The sequence below is a fragment of the Diadema antillarum genome, unplaced genomic scaffold (genome assembly GCF_040938485.1).
Source record: "Diadema antillarum isolate AM-2024a unplaced genomic scaffold, OU_Dant_1.0 seq00000798_RagTag, whole genome shotgun sequence".
Classification (NCBI taxonomy): Eukaryota; Metazoa; Echinodermata; class Echinoidea; order Diadematoida; family Diadematidae; genus Diadema; species Diadema antillarum.
In genome coordinates, this window is record NW_027271682.1 from 3,604,183 (window position 1) to 3,629,399 (window position 25,217).

The 25,217-nt window shown below is 38.2% G+C and overlaps 1 protein-coding gene across 1 annotated transcript in view; it reads left to right on the top strand.

The window, feature by feature from the left end:
- The window catches only part of LOC139739355 (ADAMTS-like protein 3), a 197,988-nt gene that overhangs the window by 52,024 nt on the left and 120,747 nt on the right, over positions 1-25,217 (top strand). Inside the window, exons 2-4 of the mRNA XM_071649975.1 lie at positions 2,744-2,929; positions 3,722-3,961; positions 19,790-19,913. Of these exons, the coding sequence (XP_071506076.1) occupies positions 2,744-2,929; positions 3,722-3,961; positions 19,790-19,913 (550 nt within the window). The remainder of the gene's footprint in view (positions 1-2,743; positions 2,930-3,721; positions 3,962-19,789; positions 19,914-25,217) is intronic.

The window sequence follows — 25,217 nt, forward strand, 5'->3', positions numbered from 1 at the left end:
AGGAAAAAAAAAAGGTTATTAAATCTTTTTACAGCGTTTCAGCTGTCATTTGAGTCCCAATGCACAGAATGACTTTCCACATCCTAAAGTAAAAACATTTATAAGTAATTTTTTGCTTCAGACAAGAAAGTCCTTGATGTTTTGCATCAGAGAGTGACTGATGTGCTCATACAAAGGTTGTACCTTGATAGGTGAAAGTGGCAAAATGACGCAGCATTTAGAATCACATGACAAACAGGATCATCAAAGCATTTGTGGCCCGATTGTTTGGCTCTATAAACAGCTTTGCTGAAGCTGATAAAGAGTCGATACACTCATATACAGAAAAGGAGACCATTGAAAGGCGGTGGTTTGTCAGTCATTCTTTATGCAATGGAATATCCTCCGGCAATTCATGGCTATAAGTGTCACAAGCTCCGAGAGTGATCGTCTCGAGTGCTGTGGATTCCTTTTCACACTTTGCCCAATTATCTTGTAATTCAGCCCTGTTGACTATTTTGTCATCTTTGCCCCGAATCGTTTTGGGTGCGTTTTAGAGGGTCGACGCTGTCCGAATCTAATGGGCAGATATCGCTGGATCACGTGTGATGCGGTGCGTTGTGAAGGTCACTAAGTGCGTCCCAAGTCACTATTGGCTATTCCGTTGTTTACACTGTTTGTCAACATGTTTATTGACAGGTTGGAGACCACCTTCTTAAATGTCTTTTTGAAATAATAAAAGTAACAGCGTATCATTATGTGCATTCATGTATGTGTGCGGTCTTGTTTGATGTGGGTGTTTATTCAGTCTTCTTTTTCCTTTTCTTCTTTTGAACACTTTGAACACAACAAAGGGATTTTACGTGGGCTAGTTTGGTTGTCATTGTGCCAAGATACTGTTGAGAAAGTCTTTACCAGTTCTTAACCATCAAACAGTTGATGCATATCATGATCAAGCCTGTTTTCTAGTAAAAAAGAAAGAAAAAGGGATAGCTACTTTGTGGCTTTTTGAGTCATGATGAGAAAACAGTAGATTTGAATGCTTTCTTGCTTGAAATTTGTGATCCTGTGTTTAAAAAGGTGGCTTGGAACATACGATTGTATGAAACCTTTGTGCATATGTTCACTTTGGTCTGCAAATGGAGTAGTTAAGGTTCTTCAATATCCTAAAGTGGCATTTTGTTTGTTTACTATATCACTGCAGTTAATCTAATAGGCCTATCATGAAAATGAGAATTTTTGTTAATGTTCAAACTCTGCATCAGAAGATGCCTTGTAAGCCTGTAAATATTAAAGAGAAAGAATCAAGAGTTTTATGTTCATAGCAGCTATCATAACACTGCACACAAAATGTGATCATCCCCATTTTTAGACATTCAAAAAGTCAGACAAAAACAAATATATGTGAGGTTTTGACTGGCATGACCAATAGATATATTCTTTTGTGGAATACATGAATAGAATATGATGTAGGAGGCTTTAGTCCAGTATAACTCATACAACGTAAGCACCATTCGCTTTTTCTGTTGATGATAATGTACAGGCCATTTCTTGGAGATATGCCATCCATTGTGATAGTAATTATGTTCATATAATCCCTTTACTCACTTTCATTTCTGAGAATTCATGCTGTTTGAGAGAAAAACAAAGCCATCTGTAGACGATCAGTGGTAGACTGGGCATACAGTTGTCAGGGGTAGATGTGTTGTTTGTGATGTGCCTTTCAGTGGAGACCTTGAGAGGTGCCACGGGCAAGGAGTGGGGACTGGTCAAACAGCTGTGGAGTTTGAGGGCGCTTTCACGCACGTTCAAATGTTTGCATAGTGGTACGGAATATATGATTATGCAGTGCTTCAGGATAAGAGAATTCACACACATTGCACTTTCACACAAAATGGCATATGGTTTAATGAAATTTTAGTGTATGAGCATTCAGACACAAGAGCTTGATCCCATATATATGAGAAGGTATTGAGAAATGAGTACACTGGACAGACTGAGGAATTTGCTAGTTCACCCAGAGGTCATTGCCTTCTTCTCCTTGGCTGCCCAGTCTGCATCTGTGCAAATGAGCCGTGATTAAGCAATTTCCCCCGAGCAATTTCAACAAGTGATTTGCTCATCCAGCATCAATGCATCCTTTCTTTCTCTTGGTAAAAATTTGTGTCGATCCTGAAGCAGTCTAAATGAGAATGAGTGGAAACTTCCTGAGATTGTATCAAGTTCGTTTTGCCAACCATTTGTTAGTCGGGAAATTGAGGCATGGAAAAGTATGATTTGATTTCAGAAATGTAGTGATTGAGTAGAAATTGATTTGTTTCCTTGTTTCCCAGTGAATTTAATTTGCTGTGCCTGTCACATGAATGTCTCAATAATTATCCTAATTTTCTCTAACCATTGAAGCACCAAGAAATGATAATGATGAGAATCGTGATGTGTCAAATATGTAGGTCATGACCAGACATTGGCAGGTAATAAGATGCAATGAAACCTGATACGCGATGATTGACATCATTATATCATATTTCTTCCAAGGTTGTTTCCATTAGATAACTAGATCATAAACTAATGATATGCTTTATGCTTTCTGTTAGTTGAATGATGCCACATCCTGTTTAAAGAAAGTGATGCTACCTACAATATCCAAGACATACAAGACAAGCAGACATGATTTTTTTTTCTTTCCTTTGCCATTAAATAATGACTCAGTCTGTCTTTAGAACTCTCAGTCACTGTGTCTTGTTTTTGGTGTCTTCTGATGCAGTCCCTGCTGGATGAAAGCGAGGCACTGGGAGATGGGACCGACGCCCACATCCATTGGATGGCCTGGAGCCCATGGAGTACCTGTTCCAGGACCTGTGGGGGTGGGGCGTCCTACCAGACCCGGGGGTGCCATCAGGGGTACGTGTGTGCCGGTATGACCATCAGGTACAAGACGTGTAATACGCAGGTGAGGTGAAAGACTACAATTTGTTTGTACGAAGGTTCGTTATTCTGAAGATTCATCATTCCAAGAGTTTTTTAATCTGAAGAATGAAATAGGGTTCATAATTCCAAAGGTTAGTAATAGTATGTGCCTTTTCATTTTAAGGAATCTTATTTCATTTTCTGATTAACAAACCTTTGGAATAATGAGCCTTGTTTTATTTCTGGAATAGTTAATTTTTGAAATAAACATTTTTTCATCTTCGGATTAATGAACCTTCAAAATAACGAAACTCATCCAAGATAAAATGCTGTCTACATCTTATAGAAAGCATGTGTAGAATAAATTGTGCATTGTTCATGTTCTTAAAAATCATTTCCCTTTCATATAGTTCTGAGCTTTTTCCTGGCTTGGGTCACTTCATGCCACAGATACAATTATGTTTCCTTGAGTCTTTTTTGGGGGAAGGAGAACAAAACGTCAGCTGAGTGTGGATAATTGTGATGAACTAAATTATTTTGATTATTAAATTCAAAGAGAAATACATTGTCCCATGCTTTCATGTATGGAATGTGTGTTAGCACAATTAGCAAGAGTTTGTTCTGCTTCCGCTATTTTATATGTGTGTGTCTCTGTGTGTATGTGATTATACTGACATACGACATAAAATGCCATTTATATGTATCTGAAAACTTCCATGTAGTCTTTTGGTTTTGTTATCGTACAGTTGAATTAGATTTAGAAAAGAGTTGCAACAAGCAATCCAGAATGCACCGACTCCTTCTTATCATGACATTGTACCCCAAAATCATACAGGATTGTCCATATGAGGAGCTTGACTTCAGGTCGCAACAGTGCGCGGCTTACAACGACGAGAAGTTTGAGAACCGCACGATGGAGTGGGAACCGGTAGAGGTGTTGAATCCCACCGAGCAGTGCTCGCTGGTGTGCAGGGCGAAGCACCACAACGTCACTAGGGTGCTGGCACCGAAGGTTCTGGATGGTACGCGGTGCAACAAACACACCAAAGACATGTGCATAGCAGGCAAGTGCGAGGTCAGTATCATCTATCACGTCTTTCGCACCCCATCGCAAAGTTTATTCTAGCAAATGATGCGCAGTGGAAAGGTTAAAAAATTGTCCCCTCGGTGAGCCTTGTAAGAACTTGTCATCAATCATGATATCATTAATAATCGTCATATTATCTCAGACATTCAGTTCCCTCCCTTTTTTTTTTCAATTATTCTTGTCATGCTGCTACAAATGGGGAAATCATATTCCATAGGAGAGGCAACTTTTTCTCAGGGAGGGAATTGTTTTTGGGGGGTCGTATTCGGCAGGTGGCCAGTATAGGCAGGTGGTCACTAAGACAGATTTGACTGTAATTTGGAATATTTCTTGGAAAAAACATCAAGAACAAAACACATCAAGAGCTATACATTTATTTTCACTGTGACTTTTCAGTAAACAGACAATAATCATATACAAGATATCCACTCTCACCATTTCACTTTGTGTTCTGTAGTCTGGATATCTCTTCCTTGTCCATCTTTTTTTTTTTAGTCCTGTGCTGCAATCTAGACTGGTGTGCCTGAATACATGAGAAAAAAAAAATCATCTAGAACGTCTTTCCTCCAAACTGACTAGGAAACTTTTGATTAGTGGAGGAGGGGAAGATGATTTGGTGGAAAGAGGATGATGAAATTTCCAGGCTCGCTTGTGAGTTCGCTTTATGCAGACAAGGTAATGAAAGGTTCTAATGATACCCTGTTGTCACAAAACTGAAAGAGCATGAAAGGGGGAAATATAATGAGAAATTGAAGAGTTATTTCAGAGGAGGGTATTTGGAAATTTGTCACCATGAAGTGAAAATGAAATGGGGAGAGTGGATATCTTTTCTATGATGACAGTTTGATAGATGAAAAGTCACTGTGAAAATAAGTGTAGAGCACTTGATGTGTTTTATTCTCAATGTTTTGTCCACAGGAAATGTTTCAAATTACAGTCAAACCTGTCTTAGCAACCACCTGTCTATAGTGGCCACCTGCCGTATACGACCCCTGAAAACAATTCCCTCCCAGAGAAAAAGCATGTTAAAGAACTATCTATAGCTGCCACCTTTCTGTAATGACCGCTTTTTTTTTTTCCCTAGGGTGGCCGCTATAGACAGGTTTGACTGTATATTCAATGTAGCTCACTGCTCTAAATGCTGCCTTACCAACAACAGAGCTTGAAAAGGTTAAAGAAGAGTTATCATATTTACTTTTTTGGCAGGATGAAAAGTTAAAGTTAAACTTTTGAACAAAAACTTCAGATGTCAAGGGGAAGGGGGGGGGATTTAGGGATGAGAGGGTAGTGGTAATTTTGCTTTGTCACCTGGGGCATCCATCCTTGAGCGCCGAGAGGGGCTAGAAAACAGTCAGTAATGGACTCGTCTGTCCAGTATACAAAGCCTCCCTTCCTCCTCCTGGGCCTCCCAAGCGAGGGGGCATTTCTGCCCTGGACAGTTGCCCCTATCACATCACATGCATGCACACACGCAAAGAGACACGTGTGTCACAGTGCACCGGCATACATTCACATACATGTACATGCAAACATATGCGCACTCATTCACGCACACCCACACACACACATATAGTACACAGGCACATTCACACAGACACAGACTGCAATGATTTTATTAATAGATCTGTTTTTCTGTAAAGTGCTATTGATATATGTATGCAACCTGGGCACAAATGCAAAATTAAGGTCTTTGATTTTGATATGTGACGTCTGCTTTGTCTCTTTCAAATTGGGAACCAAATGCTGATTTTAATCTAGCTAATAATGTCTCCTGCATAGCCCCTGTGATATTAAATGGTTTTTAGCCATTTTCTCCTAATTATTTCTCCCTTGATTTTACCAGAAAAAAATCACATATGATTTCCATAAGGTGAGAAACTATGTTGTCACTATAAAGTCCTTTTGAATTTTACCAAGGCAACATTGATCAAACTTGAAACTTTATGTCACCCAGACATTGTATTGTCAGACCCCAGACACAGGAAGACAATGCATGAAAGTGCAAATGTCAAGCTCATCACCATCAAACTTTACTTCATGATTGCGACATGGCTCTGAAGATACAGTTTTTATTCTTGTCCTTATTTTGCTTTTTGCTCGAAGAGTACGTGGGGAAATTTCTCTGAGGGCTCTATGATGTAAAAGGTTGTTGTGGACAGATGTTAGGAAATTGGAGCTCGATTGTGCCCCACACTCTAGTGCCATCTGTAATCAAAAGGCTAATTCATCTGTTAAAGTTGAAATTTCAAGGAAGTTGATATCGTGTCCCAATGAAAGATATATTGTAATATTGAGTTGAACACTCATCTAGGAATGGCCTTAACTTTTAAGCATCAAATCGTCTCATGCAAGTGAATGGGCAAATGTTTCAGGAGAGAGATTAGATAAATTAAGGAGAATTTTATCATGAAGTACTGTAAAAGTGGATATTTTCGCGCGACTAATTTTTCGCGCTAGGCCGGGTGAGAAGAGTTTCACGTGTTTTTAAATCCGCGGAATCAAGACATCACGCACAGGAACATAATGGCAAGCAAAAATATTTGTGTGCTTTTATTTTCGCGCTAGTTTCTGGTTGCGCAAAATGCGCGAAAATTTCAACACCGCGAAAATTTCCACTTTTACAGTAGTCCATTCATGATCAGCAATGACATGTGTCAAAGCCGACTTTTCGAGATTGGTTCTAGAAATAATTTCTCAGTTCGGAGACAATCTTACAGTACATTGTCTCACATACAAATATCTGTGCATATATTTGTATCTGTAAACATCCTCAAAGTCAACCGTAGAATTACATTTTTGACAGGTTGCCTCGGATGAGATGAACATGTCAAAGCAAAAATCTCCTGCATCCATATACTTACTGTTTTGTTTTGTTTTGTTTTGTTTTTTAACAACAACAACAAAAACAAAAATGACTGAGAGTAATCATGGTATTGTTATCGTCAGAGTGTATCCAATGGCTGATCTTTCACGTGGAAGATATTAACCACTGCCCTTTCACATTTTGCCGGCATTTGATATACTGTCAGAAGTCGATTTCGCCACCCCACACAGAGAGATGTCGGAGACCGGGAGGGCTTAGGCTTTGCCAGAGCCTTTATCTTGGGCCTGGAGTGCGGAGAAGACAATAGCTCATTTCCTCAATTTCCAGGCTCCCCAGCCATTCCCCGCGACATCTGCTCACGGTTTTCAAGTGTACATTCATGTCCAGTCACGAACATCAAATTCCGCTTCAGACCGTGTTATGACGGCAATAAAAATCTCTCTATTGGAATTTACAAGCCAGCTATCTTTCATTAGATGTCAGGACATTTCCATACTACCCAAATATGATGTACATAAACACACAAATGCAATACCACAAGATTTGGCAAATTCCTGGCTCTGTTCATGAAACAGCCAATGTATTGGGTTTGATGCTTCCTTTGCCTTGTCCATTGAGAGACTGAATTTGTAGACTAGCTTCTCGCACCACTGCTGGAGTGACTAGATTCATTATGGCTGAGAAAGACAATGAGCCAATTTCCTCAATTATTTTAGTAATTGCCAGAGACTTTCAGGGTTCACTGCAGAGCACGCAAATCCCAATAAGACATCCGGTTGCAAAGAAAAGGATTATTTTGGTTCAGAATATTCTTCCTCCCCCTCCCCCCCCCCGAAAAAAAGAAAAGTTCGAACGAACACACAGGCAAATAAGCCAATTTCTTACTGTCAAGACACATGCCAAGACCTTTCAATTCAATTCACAGATATGATGTGATATGTGATAGGCCTATATTGAGTCCTTATCATGACCTGTAAAGTGGCTCTGTGGGATAAGTCCTTGGCAAAGAGGGTGTAGGGAAAGAAAAAAAAAAACCAAAGAGATCAGTAAATCCTTTTTTTTTTAATTTCAGTTCAGTCCAGTTCGGTTTGATTTTATTTCTGCATTTTTTTTCTTTAAGGAAATCATATATGAAAATGACAACACATGTATCTGACAACAAGAGGGAGAAAAACATTATTACATTCATAGCATAATAATCACAACAATCTTTAGAGTTTAAACATAACAACAAATGACAATGAGATCAAAGGAAATGACGATACACTTGTTTACAGGTAAATTGGAAAGAGGGAGAAAAAAAATGCAGGAGCCTGCCGTCTTTTCACATCAGTCTGTGTCATGTAATTTCGTATTTTAGGGTTAGTAGATATTTTTTTTTTCTTGATATGCCGGGTGAGGTTTGGATGCTATGGAAACCTGACTCCATAATTTGAAGATAGTTGAGTGAGCCAGTCAAGGCAAGAGGCAGTGTTAGAGCATACAGGACTGAAAACTATTGTGAGGGAGGAGAGTCCTCACAACAGTTCCCTCCAGAGATCCCGGCCCAACCTCTGGGCATGTTTGGATAGGGGAGTCACCCGTGACCAAGGATTTGATTGGGGGGCTGAAAATTATTGGAACTTCTACCCCACTGGCGTAGCTCACAATCACAGAATCCCCCCTTTTTTTTCTTCCATTTCAACTTCATTGGTCCTAAATATTTCTGTTCCTTTTTTTTCATCTTTTCTTTTTTTTTTCTCATGTGTATGGGCTCTCTCTCTCTAGTTTTATACAAATAAAAGAATTTGTGGGACCATGTTGTTGATAAAACGCTTTGCGTCAACATTTTCCACAAAAGAAACTTCTGTATCACCTCTTAGGTAGTTTCGTCATCCCAACATATCTGGCTGGAGTGTGTGCTATTTGTATTTGCGTGTGTGAGAGAGGCATGTGGGAGGGGAAAAAAGATGAAAGAAATACACACCTGCGGGCTATGGGGACAGCTCCCATGTTTGGAAAGAAAATACATTTTATTTGAATCCGGGAGCATTCAGTAAGTCGTTTATGACTTGCAGAGATGAAGTGGAGGGGTTTGAGGTGTTTTTCTGATGCCAAGATTGTTCAGAGAAGTGGGAGCACCTATACAGGTACAAATCAAAATACAACTGTATCTACCCCTTGCGGTGCCTATTGCAAGGCCTAGTTTGCTAAACAGGTAAATATCATTACACTTTTTTAAATTTTTTTCTCTCATTTCATTGTGTCTAATGATTAAAACAAATATTGAAGTATGCTGTGGAGTCTGTATGAGAAAAAAGGAATTTGAGGCTATTACATCTTTTATAAGTGTGCAATACATGTGTATGCAATTCAGCCACACAACTAAAGAATAGGCTCTTAATACTTGTACAACTTTTGTTCAGTCTAGGTGGTTAGAGAGGGATACACAAAGCCTGTGATCACAGATAAAAAGAGAAATATCCACCGTAGCATTCCAAATCCATCCATCACATGTCAAGAGGCACACTTTGGGTATTTTTTGCTTTTTCTAGCACTCATCAAATGTGATTGATCGAAGCATAACAAATTTATTTCTGGGGATAAGGCTTCTCAGAGTGGGAAGGGACAAAAAAGAGAGCTGTAGGGCTACATTCAAAGAGCATCAACAATGAAGTTGAGAAAAGTAAAAGAAACGGAACATTGACATATTTTTGCAGCTCATAATGTGACACTAGGACAAATCCTATGGATAAGTCTGAGAGTAAACATTCATAAATTCCCCTTCTTCAAGAGCTTTGCAGCTGAGGAAAAGCAGGCTTTTCCATACATTTTTTTTGTCCCTCTTCCCCCACCCCCCTCGATCTGTTTTCTTTCTTTCTTTCCTGGTAGATACAATTATATCAGAAAAAATAGACAGCTTCCAGGATGCAAGTTATTTCATGTAAACATTAATAAATGAAGTCATGAATTCATTGATCTCATTGAAAGGACACACACACAAAAAATGCTTTCAAAACTTTTTCCAAGAGATGCTGTATTCATGGTTCAGGTAAAAATATGGGCCATTATATGATGGGATATGATATATCAATTAAAAGTTAGAGTAAAAGCTGAGTTACTACAAACACCCCCTATTCAGACGCATGCCATTTTATACCAAAACTCGATAACGAAACGACGTATAAAGAATCATCTTATAGCTGTTAGACCGTTCAGACACTAACTTCGACCGTTCTGGGAAATGTTGTATAGATGTGCAGTTTCCCACTGCGCATGCTGTTATAGTCATGAGTGACAGCTGTGGGGTCACCTTTCATGCGCGCTCCCATTAAGCCCCGCCCAGTTATACCGTTCTATGTTCGTCATATGTTCAGACGCACACAGAATGCTGATTCGCTATCGAGTTCTAGTTCGAAACGATGCTCTGACCGTCATTTCGCTATATGTCATTTCGTTTTACGTCGTTTCGTTAGTCAGCGTTCAGACATATAAATTCATCGTATAGCTATACCATTTTGGTATAGCTATACTGTTGTAGTATAGATTTTTTGCGTCTGAATGCACTGACAGGACAACAGATGAATTTTGTCCTTCTTTTACTGTAATTACAAGTGTTACTATGATTGGAATCTAAGGTCCTACGGGTTATATTATCAAAACATGCCCACCATATTGGAGATATTCACACACATATTGAAAGTAACAAACAACTTCTAATGTAGGCATTGCTGACATCTTGAATCAAGCCGTGAGATTCATTTCAAGAATGTCATGATCAATTTTGCTCAATAATCAAACAGCACTGCCATTAGTGCGACATTTATAGCCCTTGCTTTGTAACAATCACCTTGTAACACCAGAGGGTGGTCTGAATGTACTATTACCTCCCCAACCACAGAACCCTCAAAATCCTTGATAGGAAAATATGAATTTGTTCCCAGGCAAAAACACAACAAAAACGACAGAAAAACTAAAACTAGCTAACCAGTTCTCTGATGTGGAAATTGGAATCACACCTGACATTACTGTGAAAAAAAAAAACACAACAACAAACACTGTCGGAAGTAAAATTTGATTTCGCTCAACAGGATCATTTGAAAGTGAAAGTGAGTGTTATAGAGACTTCTTCTCTGATCTGATTATGTTTCATTTCCCCATATAATTGTTAAATAGTCACCCTATTTAAAGGAGAATTAAACCCCAATATACCATACCTTATGTGGATTGAGGGAATGCAGCAATATTAGCAGAACACATCAGCAAAGATAGAGGAGAATCGGACAATCCATGAAAAAGGTATGAAATTTTAAACTTGTGGTTCCACCATTACTGAATAAGAAGACTATAACATTTTGTGACATCACACATATGCAATGATACTAAGAAAATATAGAGAAATTCAGCACATTTTCACTTTTCTAGCACAATAAAAGACCCTTTGACTTTATACCTCTTGCAGAAAAGAGCGGGAATGATATTACCTGTAACAGAGCAAGTTGAAGGAAAGTGTACTTTTCATCAAAACTGAAATTTTGTGAAATTCTCTTTGAATATTCTTTCTTTAATCGCTGTCATGCATTGGCATAGCCTGTAATAGTGTTCTCATCCAGCGATGGTGGCACCAAAATTGTAATAATTCATAACTTGTGTCTCAATTAGGCCCCCCCCCCCCCCTCAAAAAAAAAGTATAGGGTACATTTCATTCCTTTGGTCAATATGCAAGTGACATTAGTTGTTCTGCCTTCTTCAGGCCTTCTGTTTTTCAAAATATATGAATTTCCTTCGCCAGTCATCAGGCACGTAAGGGTAAAGTCGCTGTTCAATGGGATTGGAGGTGACATTTATGGGTCTGTGATCCAGATTTTGAGATTTCGGGATGATTTCATATTGGGCTAGTGGCAGGCCTGAGCCCTAATAGCAATATTATGTGGCTTTCAAGCCAAGGTTGTAAAGGAATGAGGAGGGGGGGGGGGGGGGGGGGGGGGGGAGGGAGGCTGAGATGGAAGGTGAGATCGAAATATGAGGAGGTTGAAGGAAGAGATATTATGAATGAGTTGTTCCAGTGTACACAATAAAGATTGTGAATAACTAAGATTTTATGTGTGTGTTTGCATCAATTGAGGGAAGTAAGAAGACAAAATGCAGGTATGAGAAAGTCTGTATTGTCACTTTTTTATTCCATTGTCCCATTAGAGATGATGACATAATTTACTTCAGCCTCAGTTCATGCATTTGATCAATATTTAAACAGCAAATATGTTTTGTACATCTTTTGCATATCTTGTTTGTTTGTTTTTTCTCTCATTGTTTTAATGATATCACAGTGAAGCCGGCATTGAATCACTATTGTGTGTAAAAGGAAAAATGTTAATTATGAAACCATCAAATAATCCTTTTGAAATTTGAAAGTCTACAGGTATGAAAAGGATAAAGCTGTCTTTGAAAGTAACTGCTTTTTATTGTTCCGTTTTTATTGTTTGTTAATGAAAAAGGGTTTGTTATTCCAAAGTTTTATTCATCCATAAATGTCATTCCGAAGGTCCGTTAATCCAAAATTTAAATAAGTTTCTTTAATCCGAAAATGAACAGATGGTGTGTACCAATTAACTTTCGGAATTGTGAACCATATTTCATTTTCAAATCAATAAACCTGCGTAATAACAAACCTAATTTCATATACAATTGAATAAACTTTAGGAATAACGAACTTTTGGGATAACTAATTGCAACCATTAAAACAGTAGACATGTCATCTCACAAAGGCAGGTTACTCTGCTCAGCACATTTCGTAATGAATGGCAGAAAGGTTTACATCATGCACCCTGCCAGCTTTGGTAGGAGTAGAAAATATACCACACGACACCCCGACATGAGATATTTATGCATGTACAATCTCATCTTCCACTTTGGAAGTTACCAAATTTGTTTTGACATGAGAAAAGAATTTCCTGAAAAAGCATGATTATAAACTGATTTACGAGGGGACGACCAACGCTGGTGAAAATTAATAAATGATGATATGTGAATGTGGCTTAAATGTGAGGCAGAAGCTGTCAGTGTAGACACTGTGGCATCATTTCACTTCAATCTCTATTGTGGCCAGTAATTGAGTTGTAATTACATCTCCCGACTCACAAAGAAATGGAGAAAAAGCATTGTGGAAACACTAAGGGGCGAAATTTGACATGTATGCGACAACCTCCTCGGGGTTTTGGAAGGGGGGGGGGGTGGTGGGGGGGAGTGGTTTGTGCCAGAGAGACCAATGAAAGCTTAACAGAATGCATTGAAATGTGAGGCTTAAAGGTAGAAACTCTCCTTTGTTAGCGGCATCATTAGCCGGTATACTCCGCCCCAAAGACATCAATTGGTGTCAGAAAGAATGTGTTGAATTATCACTCATGCTACTCAGCGTCTTTTGGGGGTTTTGGGAGCTACATTTGCAAATTTCCCCTCTTTAGGTTCTGTAAGGGATTTTGTAGGTGCCGATGAATCCATCAGTACAGCAGGTGAAAGTGAGTGAATGTAACATACTCTTTTTGTTCTCAAAGGTCAACATAGATGCCTGTTTGGACATGCCTACATATGTAGTATATGAATCTACGAACCAATGACAGTGTCACCAACTTTTGGTATAGTCAAAGCAGAAGGTATGCCTTAGCATGTGGGGCCTGCATTTCTATGCACAACTTGAATACACAATTAAAAGACAAAATATAATTGACAATAGACAATATTTGGTTTGAGCTTTTATCAGTGATACCATTGATATTCCTGTGTCAGGTTTTTTCCGACCTATTCAGGAGCTATGGCATGCAAAAACTTCATCAGATGATGTGAATCTAAAATGGTACTCAAAAGATGTTGTGATAAATTTCATCAAGTCAAACCAACATACACATCTGTGTGTGTGTGTACACTATGCAGCTAGAGGGTATACATTGTGAACTTTAAATGCAAATCGTATTTACCTGATGTTGCAGAATGCCATGCAAATAATATCGTAACAGTCAACATTCTTTTGCCCGTCACGCCCCACATACTTTCATGTTTGTCCTTCATGGAGCTTTGCTTGAAGTTTTTGTTATTCTGTGTACTCCTCTCCGTACATGGAAACTCTATTTAAAAGATTGTGATATCCAAGCAACAGAACTATTCAAAGGGAATATGAAAGAAATTTCACAAATATCCCAATTTTTTTTTTGAAAAGTGTGCATTCCCTTGACCCATAACTGACATATAAGACAAATATTATTCTCCATGCCTTCTGCAGTCATGAGTTGTAGGTCAAGTGCTGTATTGAAATTCTACTGTGACAGCCATTGTGAATTGTTGGAGGATCTCTTTCTAGAAAGGGTGACATGGAAATAACCAAGATCTCTTTAAAAAATTCTTAACTTTTCCTCCATTTGTCTGATTTTCCTCAAACTTTCATTAGACGTTTCACTGATATTTCTGCTTTTGCTGAAGTCACATACTGTTAAAGTTAAAACATTTGCAGTGGAAATTTCAAGCATTTTGAGCGACCAGAAACTAGTGCACAATTAAAGTATGCAAATACGTGTATATTTGCTTGCCGTACATTCCAGTAGTTGATGCCTTGAGACCGCAGAATTAAAGATGCATGAAATTCATCTCATCCGGTAGAGTGCGAAAAATTACTCGCATGAGATATCTACTTTCACAGCATATGAATGGGATCTCCCTCCTGTAGAGCTTTTTGCTGTTTGATGAAAGGGAATGGAAATAGGAACAAGGTAATCACAAATTTCATGATACCAATGAGTTATACGATTTTTTTTTTTTTTGCAAAGAAATATGTGTTTACTTATGATAACATAACCTCATGATTGCTACTACTTATGGTAAAATCTATAATGCAGGAAATTGATATGATATTCATGGCATTGTACTGCATAGTTGTTAAGTACTTGTGTAAATGCTGTTTTCTTTAATCAAAGTATTCATCATAAATCTTGACCCCGTTTACAGTGCGGGGCCGGGCTCGGCCGCGGCCGAGCCGCGGCCGAGCCCGGCCTCAATTGCGCGGCCGAGCCTCGCAATTTTGTCCGTTTACACTGCTGGGCTCGGCCGCGCTTTTGATTCAAACCTTTCAATATTTTGTCGTAGTGGCGCTCTGCTTGTAAACAACCGCAATTTGGTATTGTCTGGTTTTCAGACCCTTTGCCAAATGAATTCCGTGGCGACGAAGTCGCCGTTCGGGCAAAGGCCTTTGCCAAAGAAAAGAATCCTTTGCAGGACAAAACCACCTTAAAATATACTAGTTTTCGACGTTGAGGGGGTTAATATCCTGAATAGCGAAAGATACAGGCAGAGGGTTTAGAAGCCAGACTAAAATTGGCCGCGCAATTGGCCGCGCATTTGGCCCAGTTTGCGTTTACACCAAGAAAAGGCCGGGCTTGGCCGCGGCTCGGCCGCGGCTCGGCTGCGGCCGAGACCACCTCCAGAGCGAGGCCAAATGCGAGGCCAATTTTGGCCTCGCATTTGGCCTTTTGCGCGTTTACACCGAAGCGGGGCTGGGCGCGGACGTGGCCGAGCCGCGGCCGAGCCTCACTCTGTAAACGGGGTCTTAGGCCCAGTTGACTTTAACAATTGTTTATTCTATAAGATAAGCAAATAATGTCTTCTTTTAGTAGTTTGTGAAATGTGATATGTTTTATTAAAGTCCTCATTTAGAAATGCATTCTGAATAAAACTGTTTAATACCCACTCCAGTGCCTGGTGCATAAGGGCTGATGCTGCTTTGGCATTGCAGAGCAAAAGTTGTAGAATACCAAATCGGCCAATTCTTCGGTGTATTTGACCTTTAAGCTGTTTGACGTGTAAGTTACAGGTAAATACATATCAGTGAATGGCAGGGAAAAACAAGAAGAGAAGAGGGGTAAGAATATGCAACAATAGGTGTGAATGACAACCCAGGACCTTGTGGTTACTTGGAGGTGGAAGAGAAAAGGTAGGAAAGGTAGCCCAGAGAGCACCAAATCTTGTTTTCTTTCAATATTTACTGAGAAAACATGGCTCTGTTAAAACCAAAGCTGGGTGGATGCTCTGCACTGCTCTAAAGAAAGCATGGTGAAAGAAGGTTTGGTTGAGTGTTGGTTGTTGCTTCAAAAACACCAACCCCCTTTATTGCTGGACAAGGAATGTATTAAGTTTCAATGCCATTGGAAGGTGGTTCTAAAAAGCCCTGTTTGTAATGAGTTAGGAGATTGGAAAACATGACTGCATCTGGGAGGATTTTGGTAGTGGCATTGCTGCTTGGAGTTCATAATGTGTTTTTAAAGTTATAGCTTTTCTATGCCCTGTTACTTCCTGGAAGCAGAGACATTTGTCCTGCTTATCCATCCCTTTACAACTGATAGGCTCAAGCTGTGCAGTCAAGATGTACTAGAAGTGCACTCAATTTCTCATTTTAAAGAGGAAATCCAGTCCAAGTATAAGTTAATCTGATAAAAAAGAGTAAAATCTAACGAGTTCAACAGTAGAAATTGACTGAAATCGGATGAAAAATAAGGAAGTTATGACATTTTGAAGTTTTGCTAATTTCTGCAAAACAGTTCTTGGACAGTGGATATGAATATGCAAATGAGTGAGCTAACCATGTCATACCCTCACAATTTTCCATTGATCTTGTACAAAAAAAAAATGATGAAAATTCAATGTTTCTGTCTTTGAAGTCTGAAACATGATGTCATTCCCAGTTGAATAACTTCAGAATAGTGATGAGTTAGATATACTAGGGTTTGAGCCTCAGGCATAATTACATTTGAATGAAAAATAGAAATTTCAAAATTTTATTTAAAAACTATATGGTAAGTTGTGAGGGAATGACATGCTCACTTTGCCATTTACGTATTCATATTGACTGTTCAAGAACTGTTTCCCCCCAAAATAGTGAAACTTCAAAATGTCATAACATCCTTATTTTTCATCCGATTTCGATCAAAATTATACCTTTGAACTTGTAACATTTTGCTCCTTCTTATCAGACTAACTTAAAGTTGGACTGGATTTCCCCTTTAACTCTAATGTGTGTGTGTGTGTGTGTGTTTGTGTGTGTGTGTGTGTGTGTGTGTTTAAATGTTGTGGCCCAATGGAAGACAAAATTTGATTTGAAAATGACTCAAAATTTGGTACTTTCATCTGGTCTCTCTAAATGGCATCCAATTCTGTAAAACCAGAAATATTGACATGCATTTTAATTTTGCAAAGTTTGTAAGAGCGAAGATTCATGAAATTTAAATGCACATGAAAGTTCTGGTCCAGACTGTATGAATTGAATGCCAGTGGCAACTCGAGAAAATTTCATGTTGCGAAAAAAGCCTCCGGCTCCAATTCACGAACATTTCACATCACGAAAATATCTTGCTTTACAGTAGTTTATAGTGAACAATTGGCTATTAGTCCTGTGAAATCATTTTGATAAAAAGTATCAGTGTGCAGCCCACCCTTTCTTTTGAATTTGCCATGGGAACAAACAGAGCATGATTAAAAATATTAATTGCAAAGGCTACTCCTGTTCAGATTCCAAACAGGCATATTGTGTCATGTTGCTGTAAATTTGATGACGTACAGTATGTCTTTTGATACTTGCAAAACTTCAAAGTGTGAATATGAGATGATCCCCTAACTGAGAAGGTCATGGAAAAGTGGACAATTAATTGACCCCCATCTGAGTCACACAACCCTCTCATGACATGAGACAACCGGAGGAGTACCTGGTGTTAGCCTTGCATCCAGGCTATGCAGCAGTTTGTTTGACCCCACTCCAAAATGTCCCATTTAATTTCAACAATGCCTTCAGTTTACTAGGCAGAGCCTATAGTTGTAAATTCATGTAGCCTCCTTGCCGCACTGTAATCTTTCTCTTTGTTTAAAATGATATCTCAAAATATCCGTCAAACAATTTACTATCCACGCATCATTCAATCAAAGAGAAGAAGAAGAAAGATAAAAAAAGAAGGAAACATGCTGAACAGGTCAGCAATAATTGAATTTCCGACTGAGGGCGAGGCTAAACAAAGTTGGGCGCATATTTTTCAATGTCGTATTTATAACAGGACAGAATTGTGTGGTAGCATTCATTTCCACCTGCTTGCAACTGTTTGAAAAGGGGAGATTTAGATTAATTTTTCAAGGTTTGAAGACATATCTTTAAAGACATATCTGTTCCTGTGAATGAAAACTCTGTAAATTTCATTTGTTTTATCTAATTTCCCTAGATCCACTGTTACCCCATGATTTTTAAATGGGATAGAGTAGTTATATTCAGTGTATAATTCTATTATGCTTTGTATGTTGGCTGCACTCTGAGCCTACTGGAAAGGGCCTACAAAATGAGTGATGTATTCATTCATTTATTTTCTTTCATTTCCGACAAAAACATATTACAGAAATTGAATACATAGATTTCATCATAATACAAAATAAAGGATAAGTTTACGAAATATTGTAACTATGCAGAAATGTGTGTTGTATGGTTCCATGTACACCCGTGTATGTTTGTATGTTTGTACAATTGTATGTAATTTATTTATGTTTTTTGCTACATTTACTGAAAGTGTCCAAACTTTCAAACAGTTGCAAGCCACAAAATCCTGTGATTATGTGTCTTACAAATAGAACCACAATATGGATTAAATATCTATAAGCATTTTTTTTCTTTAACTGCAGAGCGTAGTGTCGTATTTTCAAAGCATACATAAACTGTAATGTGATTAATCAATTTGAATTTCCATTCAATAGAAATAAACATAAATATGACATACTTCATAATGGCAAGAACTTCTAAATGTGTATCAGCAAATGTGATGATCCTATTTTGCCATTTGTAATGGCTCACTGATGATTTGAAATTAAGCCAAAAAATAAATCTAGGGATGACAAATAAACCCCAAACAGATCGATCTTTTATTCCCTCCCCTCAGACGTGTACCAATCAATGCCACATAAGCCTTTATCAATGTTAATGGATGTTCTGACTAATTCAGGAAATGAAATGAATATAAGTAGGGCAGCCGAAATTGAGAGATTTCATTACCTCCCTTTTCTCTCTCTCTCTTTCTTCTGCTGGTTTCCTCTTTCCCTTTCTTTCAACTTCTAATTGCATGAGTGATCTAACCATTTGTTTCAAGTGACGTGCCAAAGAGGGGGATATTTATGAATGCCGTGCTTGGAGACGATTAATGCCCTTCGCACATAGAATCACGTACAGGCAAATTTGTCCTTGCCAAGTCTAATATCTGCGCCCTGTAAGTGACGGAAAAGGAGATTAATGGACAATACCTCTTTCAGACTGACTTTAAAGTGCGATTCCACTCCATATTAAAGTTAATTGTGATGAATGAAATCAAACTAAGCTATAGTGTACATGCCGTATGGTTCAATGAAAGCTGACATGCATTGTTAAACCTATGGACATTCTATGTTTTTTCCTCACAAAGCTTCAGTTGGCTTTTATGTCTTAATGCGATCAATTTATCATTTTGCTGTTTCATTATCTTATCATATTTTGTTTAATTGTTTATTACTAATAAGCTTATTGGTAGGTCTTGCAGAGTGGAAGAATATATTAACAGTTTACCGTACATGCAACAGCCAATAAAGCCACTTTTATCAACTTGAGACATTTGAGAAAGCTGCTGGAAAACAGAGAAAATAACTTAGAATGTATGTGATAATCTTGATATCTTTAAGAATTTGTGTTGTTATATGATGAGTGTGCATACTTCCAGACTATCTTACATTATGATTTATGCCAATGAGAATGGCATGTTTATATTTCATTTTATCTCACTATTTTGATATTTCCCAAATGGATATACTTCAAATAACATATAGGCCTACACAGTACAACTGAATATTTTTATGATGCAGTTACAAATGGACAAAAATATATACCAAAGCATATATATCAGCAGATTTGCTTTCCCTCTTCTTCCATGTTCAGAATATGACTAAGTTTTTTTCCCATCTTCCTCACTCCCTCCCAGCACGTCGGCTGCGACTACCAGTTCAACTCAACAGCAGAGATGGACCGATGTGGGGTATGCAGTGGAGACAACACCACTTGCCAGTTCATGAAGGGACGGAAACTGGTCGAGTCTAGGCAGACAGGTGAGAGATAATGCCTCTCCTCCACACATAGAGGGCTGCCATGGCTATTCTTACACACACATACACACATATATACATATATATGTATATATATCTCCCTCCCACCATCTCTTTTTCTCTCTTTCTTTTTTTTTCCATTTTTTTATGTCTTTATTGGTTTTCATAACAGTTGCATAACCAAAATAAATACGATCAGAAATCACAGTGTAATGATACTGTAAAAAAATCTCACTCGCTATCTTTCTTTCGTATCTCGTTCTTTTTTTTGTTGTTGTTTGGGGTTGCGATTCCGATATACAAGTGCCCTCAGATGGGAAATTGCCGCAAAACCGCAATGCCTGTTCAGCTAGTATCCTGCCTTGTACATTTAGAAAACTTTGTTGTACTGTACGTTGAAAGTGCGCAAATGGAAATGCAACTTTAAAAAAAGAAACATTATGAAAAGGACATGACGTAAACCTGCATGATGAGACATTGACAGTAGGTTCATGAAGCAGTTGTTGCTTCATGTGGGTTTTGAGGTTTGTCACACTTGTAACCGCATCTAATTTTTGAGGTGGGGCTTCTTGTGCAATCGTAGTTGCACAGATGATGAATATTCGCAGGTGCAGGTTTGCAGGTGAATGTAGCGCCTGATCTGTGTTGGTCTTCAAGAATGCCTTGTGACTGTGAAGCAATTAAACAGAGATGAATATCATCCCCTGCTCCCTCACAGGAGTACAATGTATGTCTAGCTCATATACTTCCATAAAACTTCTTTGAAACTCGCACTTGTGAATTGATTACAATACAAGGATCCAGTGAAATTTGAACATCGTATGCAAATTGTCATTGTCTAAGGCTTTCTTTTGCAGGTATCCTTTTTTGTGTTGTTTTTCTTTAAGCAGCATACAAAAATATCAGTTTGTTTTTTTTTTCAAAATTCCAACACTTATTGACAAGGTTCATGATGAAAATCTGCTGTCATTGTGACATACATAGAACACAAACATATCATATACTGGCCGTTTGATCAGAGAATGGTTGCACTTAATGTAGGTACTTTCATTGTCTCTTTCACAGCGGGCTTTCTCTTCTACCTTTTCTGTTTCATGTTTGTCGTAGATATTGGCTAATGCAGATAGTGCATTATATTTACAACATTCTTTGCACTCTTTTTTGAGCTTAATTAGTCACCAACTGGCTTGTCGTGCAATGTTGGATACAAGTTTTTGTCTGGAAAGGCAGAAAGTAAAATCTATGCAGAAATGGCATTGTGTTTCCCTTGCTTGTCAAGGATTTCTAACTTTCCACAAGATTTTCTCTGTCGGTTTTCACCAGGACAGGTGCACGAGCACAACACACCTGCGATAATACTTCCGATCCTACGTGTTGGATTTCGGGCCGTCTACCGGGGGTAAACCCTGGATTTATTTGAATCGGGATTGGGATTAGCTTACCGGTAATGCTCCCTTATTGGTTGGAATTTCTCCTTGTAGAAAAGAAAAAAAGAAAGAGGAATCGGTTAACAGTGGGGGAGGTTTCGGTCAAAGAGAGCAGGAGAACAGGCTATTGAAAAGTGGATCATAATCCATTTCGGATACCAGAGATAATACTGACAATAAAAGACATGTGCCAGTGGGATTAAGATGTACCCCCCTCTTTGAGTTCTAAGAAGAACAACAACAACAACAAAACAGAAAAACATGTTATGATATCGACTTTCATTTTCATAATCGGATGTGGGGTAAGTGAGGAAAACACAGCATTCAGGAAATGATATCCCTTTTTGAATCAGAATGTTGTGAGAGATGGAAGGCCCATGGAGGCATTGGTTTTGTGGCAAAGTTATCCTGATAAATAGAACCTCAACCCGTTGAGGAGGAGTCCCGAGTATACTCGGTCAGGTGTCTATGGGAAATGCGTTTTGTAGCAAAATCAGTCCGTCCTTAAGGGGTTAACATCCTGACAGATCCATTATTGGTTCGTTGCAAATTCTTTAACTCTAGATTGTTGTATGCACAAAAAAAAAAAAGACAAGCAAAGCAAAGGAAATTGTGCTGGAAAGATTTTAATGATAAACACTCACAAACCACCTCAGTAGATAAAGCCAGAAACATTCGCGACATGAAATTCCTGCAAAATGGAACCAATGGCCTTTTTTCATGGCATGAATCTTTAACGAATCGCCACTGGCATGCAATGCATTGTGTAGACAAACACTCACGAATCTTGGCTCATGAAATTAGAAATTCAGACTGCAAGAAAATGTTCCAATTGCTTGTCTCTTTTTTTCATCATCAAACAAGTGATTTAAAGTGCAACTAGTGTTGATATCAGAAGTTAGATGAGAGTAGAGCTATCAATATCATATAATTCTCATAGCATGCTTGTTAATATCACTTCATTCATTGAAAAATTGCAATGAAATTTTTTTTTTGATGATTTCACAGTATCTTAATCACATGACCTAGCCTCCTAATTGCCAGGATTTACTCCGGAACTTGGAATAACATTTAATTTGGTGAGAGTGGGAAAAATCTAAAAACAAAACAAAAACATGGATGTGTGCAATGTTTTGGATGGAAGTCAAGGAAATGGAAAGGTTGCTGGGTATCATGACCTTTTCCAGTCAAATAGACAGTAACCAGGCATTTAAATGAATGTGTCATACTTCTGTTTCCACGGACAACTTGACTCAAATTATAGGTGATTTATTGTATTCTCTGGAGGTGTAAACTTCTCTCCTAATGGAATTACTTTCATCATGAAGCCATGGATACATGAGATAGTGGTTGACCTTTTCTCTTGTTTGTTTGTTGTTTTTTTTTTGGGGGGGGGGGGCATGGGAGGGAGAGGAAACAAATGTGTTATTATGTGTTTACAAATGATTTTCCGATGAAAAACACGTTCCTGTTTTGATCTGTCTGCATAGACACAACTAAATCAATTTCAGAAAACAACACAGAAAATTCGTTTCTCACAAGGTTGATGTATGCATGAAACAAACACAACCTCTGAAAATAAGACTGTGATGAGTGTTCGGTCATCTAGTTTTCCTGTTATTTGAACATTTCTGAAATACATGCTTATTTCACTAAGTAGATTGTTGATGTGCTTTAGATTTAATGAGCTGGCAAGGTGATACTTTTAAAGTTGATATATTAAGTTAAACAAAAATCTGGCAGCATCACAGTAAAATTTGTGTTCTATGAGACATGACGTTGTCAGAACATTAAAGTAATATGACATTTACTGCAAAGGGAATGTTCGTTCCTAAATAACAGCCAAGTGCTATCTCAAATTTTGTCTTTTGTATGACATAAAGCAATCACAAGTCTAGAAAAAAAAGGAGAAAGTGCTCAGCAAAATCTTTGCCCTTTCACATCCTGTAATATGTTTTTGGTTTTTTTTTCAAACTTGCCATGCAGCCAATCGTACTAGTAGTCCCTGTTTCTGAAGAGTATTGTATCTGATTAAAGAATAGTTTCATTGTGCAACATTTAGAACGACTTTACTACAGGGCCTACTCCTTTCTACAGCATGGCATATTAATTATTTTTTATGCTTGAAAAAAGCATGCTATGTGACCTAATAAGATCAGATAAAATCAAGATGTTGCTGGACTTTTTTCAGACATTCACAAAAAAGCTCTCAAATTCCTTTGATTACCAAATCCCACTCACCCTCATTCGTCACTTTGCATTTGTGACTTCAGTCAAGCCAAGCAAATAATAATCACATGAGATTAAAGGGGAAAGAGATCTTTTAACCTGTTGAGGACGAGTCCCGAGTATACTCGGGCAGGGGTCAATGGGAAATGCATGTTGTAGCATAATCAGTCTGTCCTCAACGGGTTAATAGCTATCATTTGTTGGCTTTGTCATTTATTCAGTTGTATACACAGAAGTAAGGGATCTTGTGGATGGCTTCACTTGATCACCTTTGTTGATAGGATAAGGAAAATCAGGCCATTAAGTGCTTTTTATCTCTCTTCATAGAAGGGTATCACGAACCCAGGAAACCCTGTTTTCATTTTAAGATCTGTGAAAATGGCTGTGTGGCTTTTTGTACCAACTTCTAGGTTGACTTTTGAACTTTGCAAGTGACTGTCTTCATTTGGGGACATTACAATTTTGATACATTTGTGATTTAGAAACGTGTCATTTTATAAGGTGGTTTCTTCTTCCAGTCAGGAGTGATCGTTAGGTTCTAGGCATTATCTTTGAGGCTAATCTCATGAAAATCTGTTTGTCATTGCATTTCTCTTGAATAGAAGCCTGAAACAACTTGATGTAGAAAAGGACTTTTTACAATATGGTCATTTTTACCCTTTCACTTTTTTTGCCACGAAAAAAGGGTCAGTGGCACTTCAATATTTTAAGGTCAAGGAAGTGTGGAGTATTGAGACCTAGCTCTGAAGTGGGCAATTAGTTTACCAATGACCATGATTAATAGCTCCTATTTTAGACCAAAATGGTTGAAAGTCCGTGGAATGCAGAGTATGATTTTGAAAGTTGTAGGTAACTTAGTTTCTTTTATGAAACAACAACCTATAAATACATACCTATGTTTGTGTGTATTTATGTATTTGATTTTTTTTTTCTCCAGAGAATCATCTTTCTAGTGTGCAGGGTATTTTTGTTTTGTAGTTTAAAATATCATTTTTATTGTATCTATTACTTTCAGAAGTTATTAGACATTGTATTCAGACAGGTTTAATTCAAAATCTCTAAAGTTCCTTGACTTGTCTAAAATTTCATCACATTGGAGCACAGCTGTGAGCAGAATTAAAATGTTCAGGGTTTCTCAAATTTAGGTTCTACAAGTGGCAAGAAATAAAAGTTTGAAATAACGAAGTCTTAGTATAAAGCTGAATGCAGGATATCATACAAGCATGGTATGATGCATGAGTCTCCCATTTTTGATGGATTGAACACTTGCACAAACAAAGTGACTGATAGGAAAAGAGATCAGACCTGAAAGTTGTTCTTGTAGGGGCATTAACAGTGACCATTGACTGATTGGTGGTCAGTTGTGGTCAGTGGTCATTTGCGGAATAATCACAACACAGTTTTACCGTTAAATGGTTTCCAATGCAGTGTGTCATTCCAGTTTTTAACTGATGTTTTTGACATTTTGAGTGATGAGAATAACTGGATAATTGGGGATTGAGGCAGGGGTTCTAAAGGTTAGTGACCCCTCAGCTCCTTCTTCCTCTGTTTGACCAGGTCAGTTGTAAGTTGCAGCTTTCACGAACTCTGTTAATCCCAGAAGCGCTATTGTTTCATTATGTAAACTGAATTAATAAAACCCAGACTACTT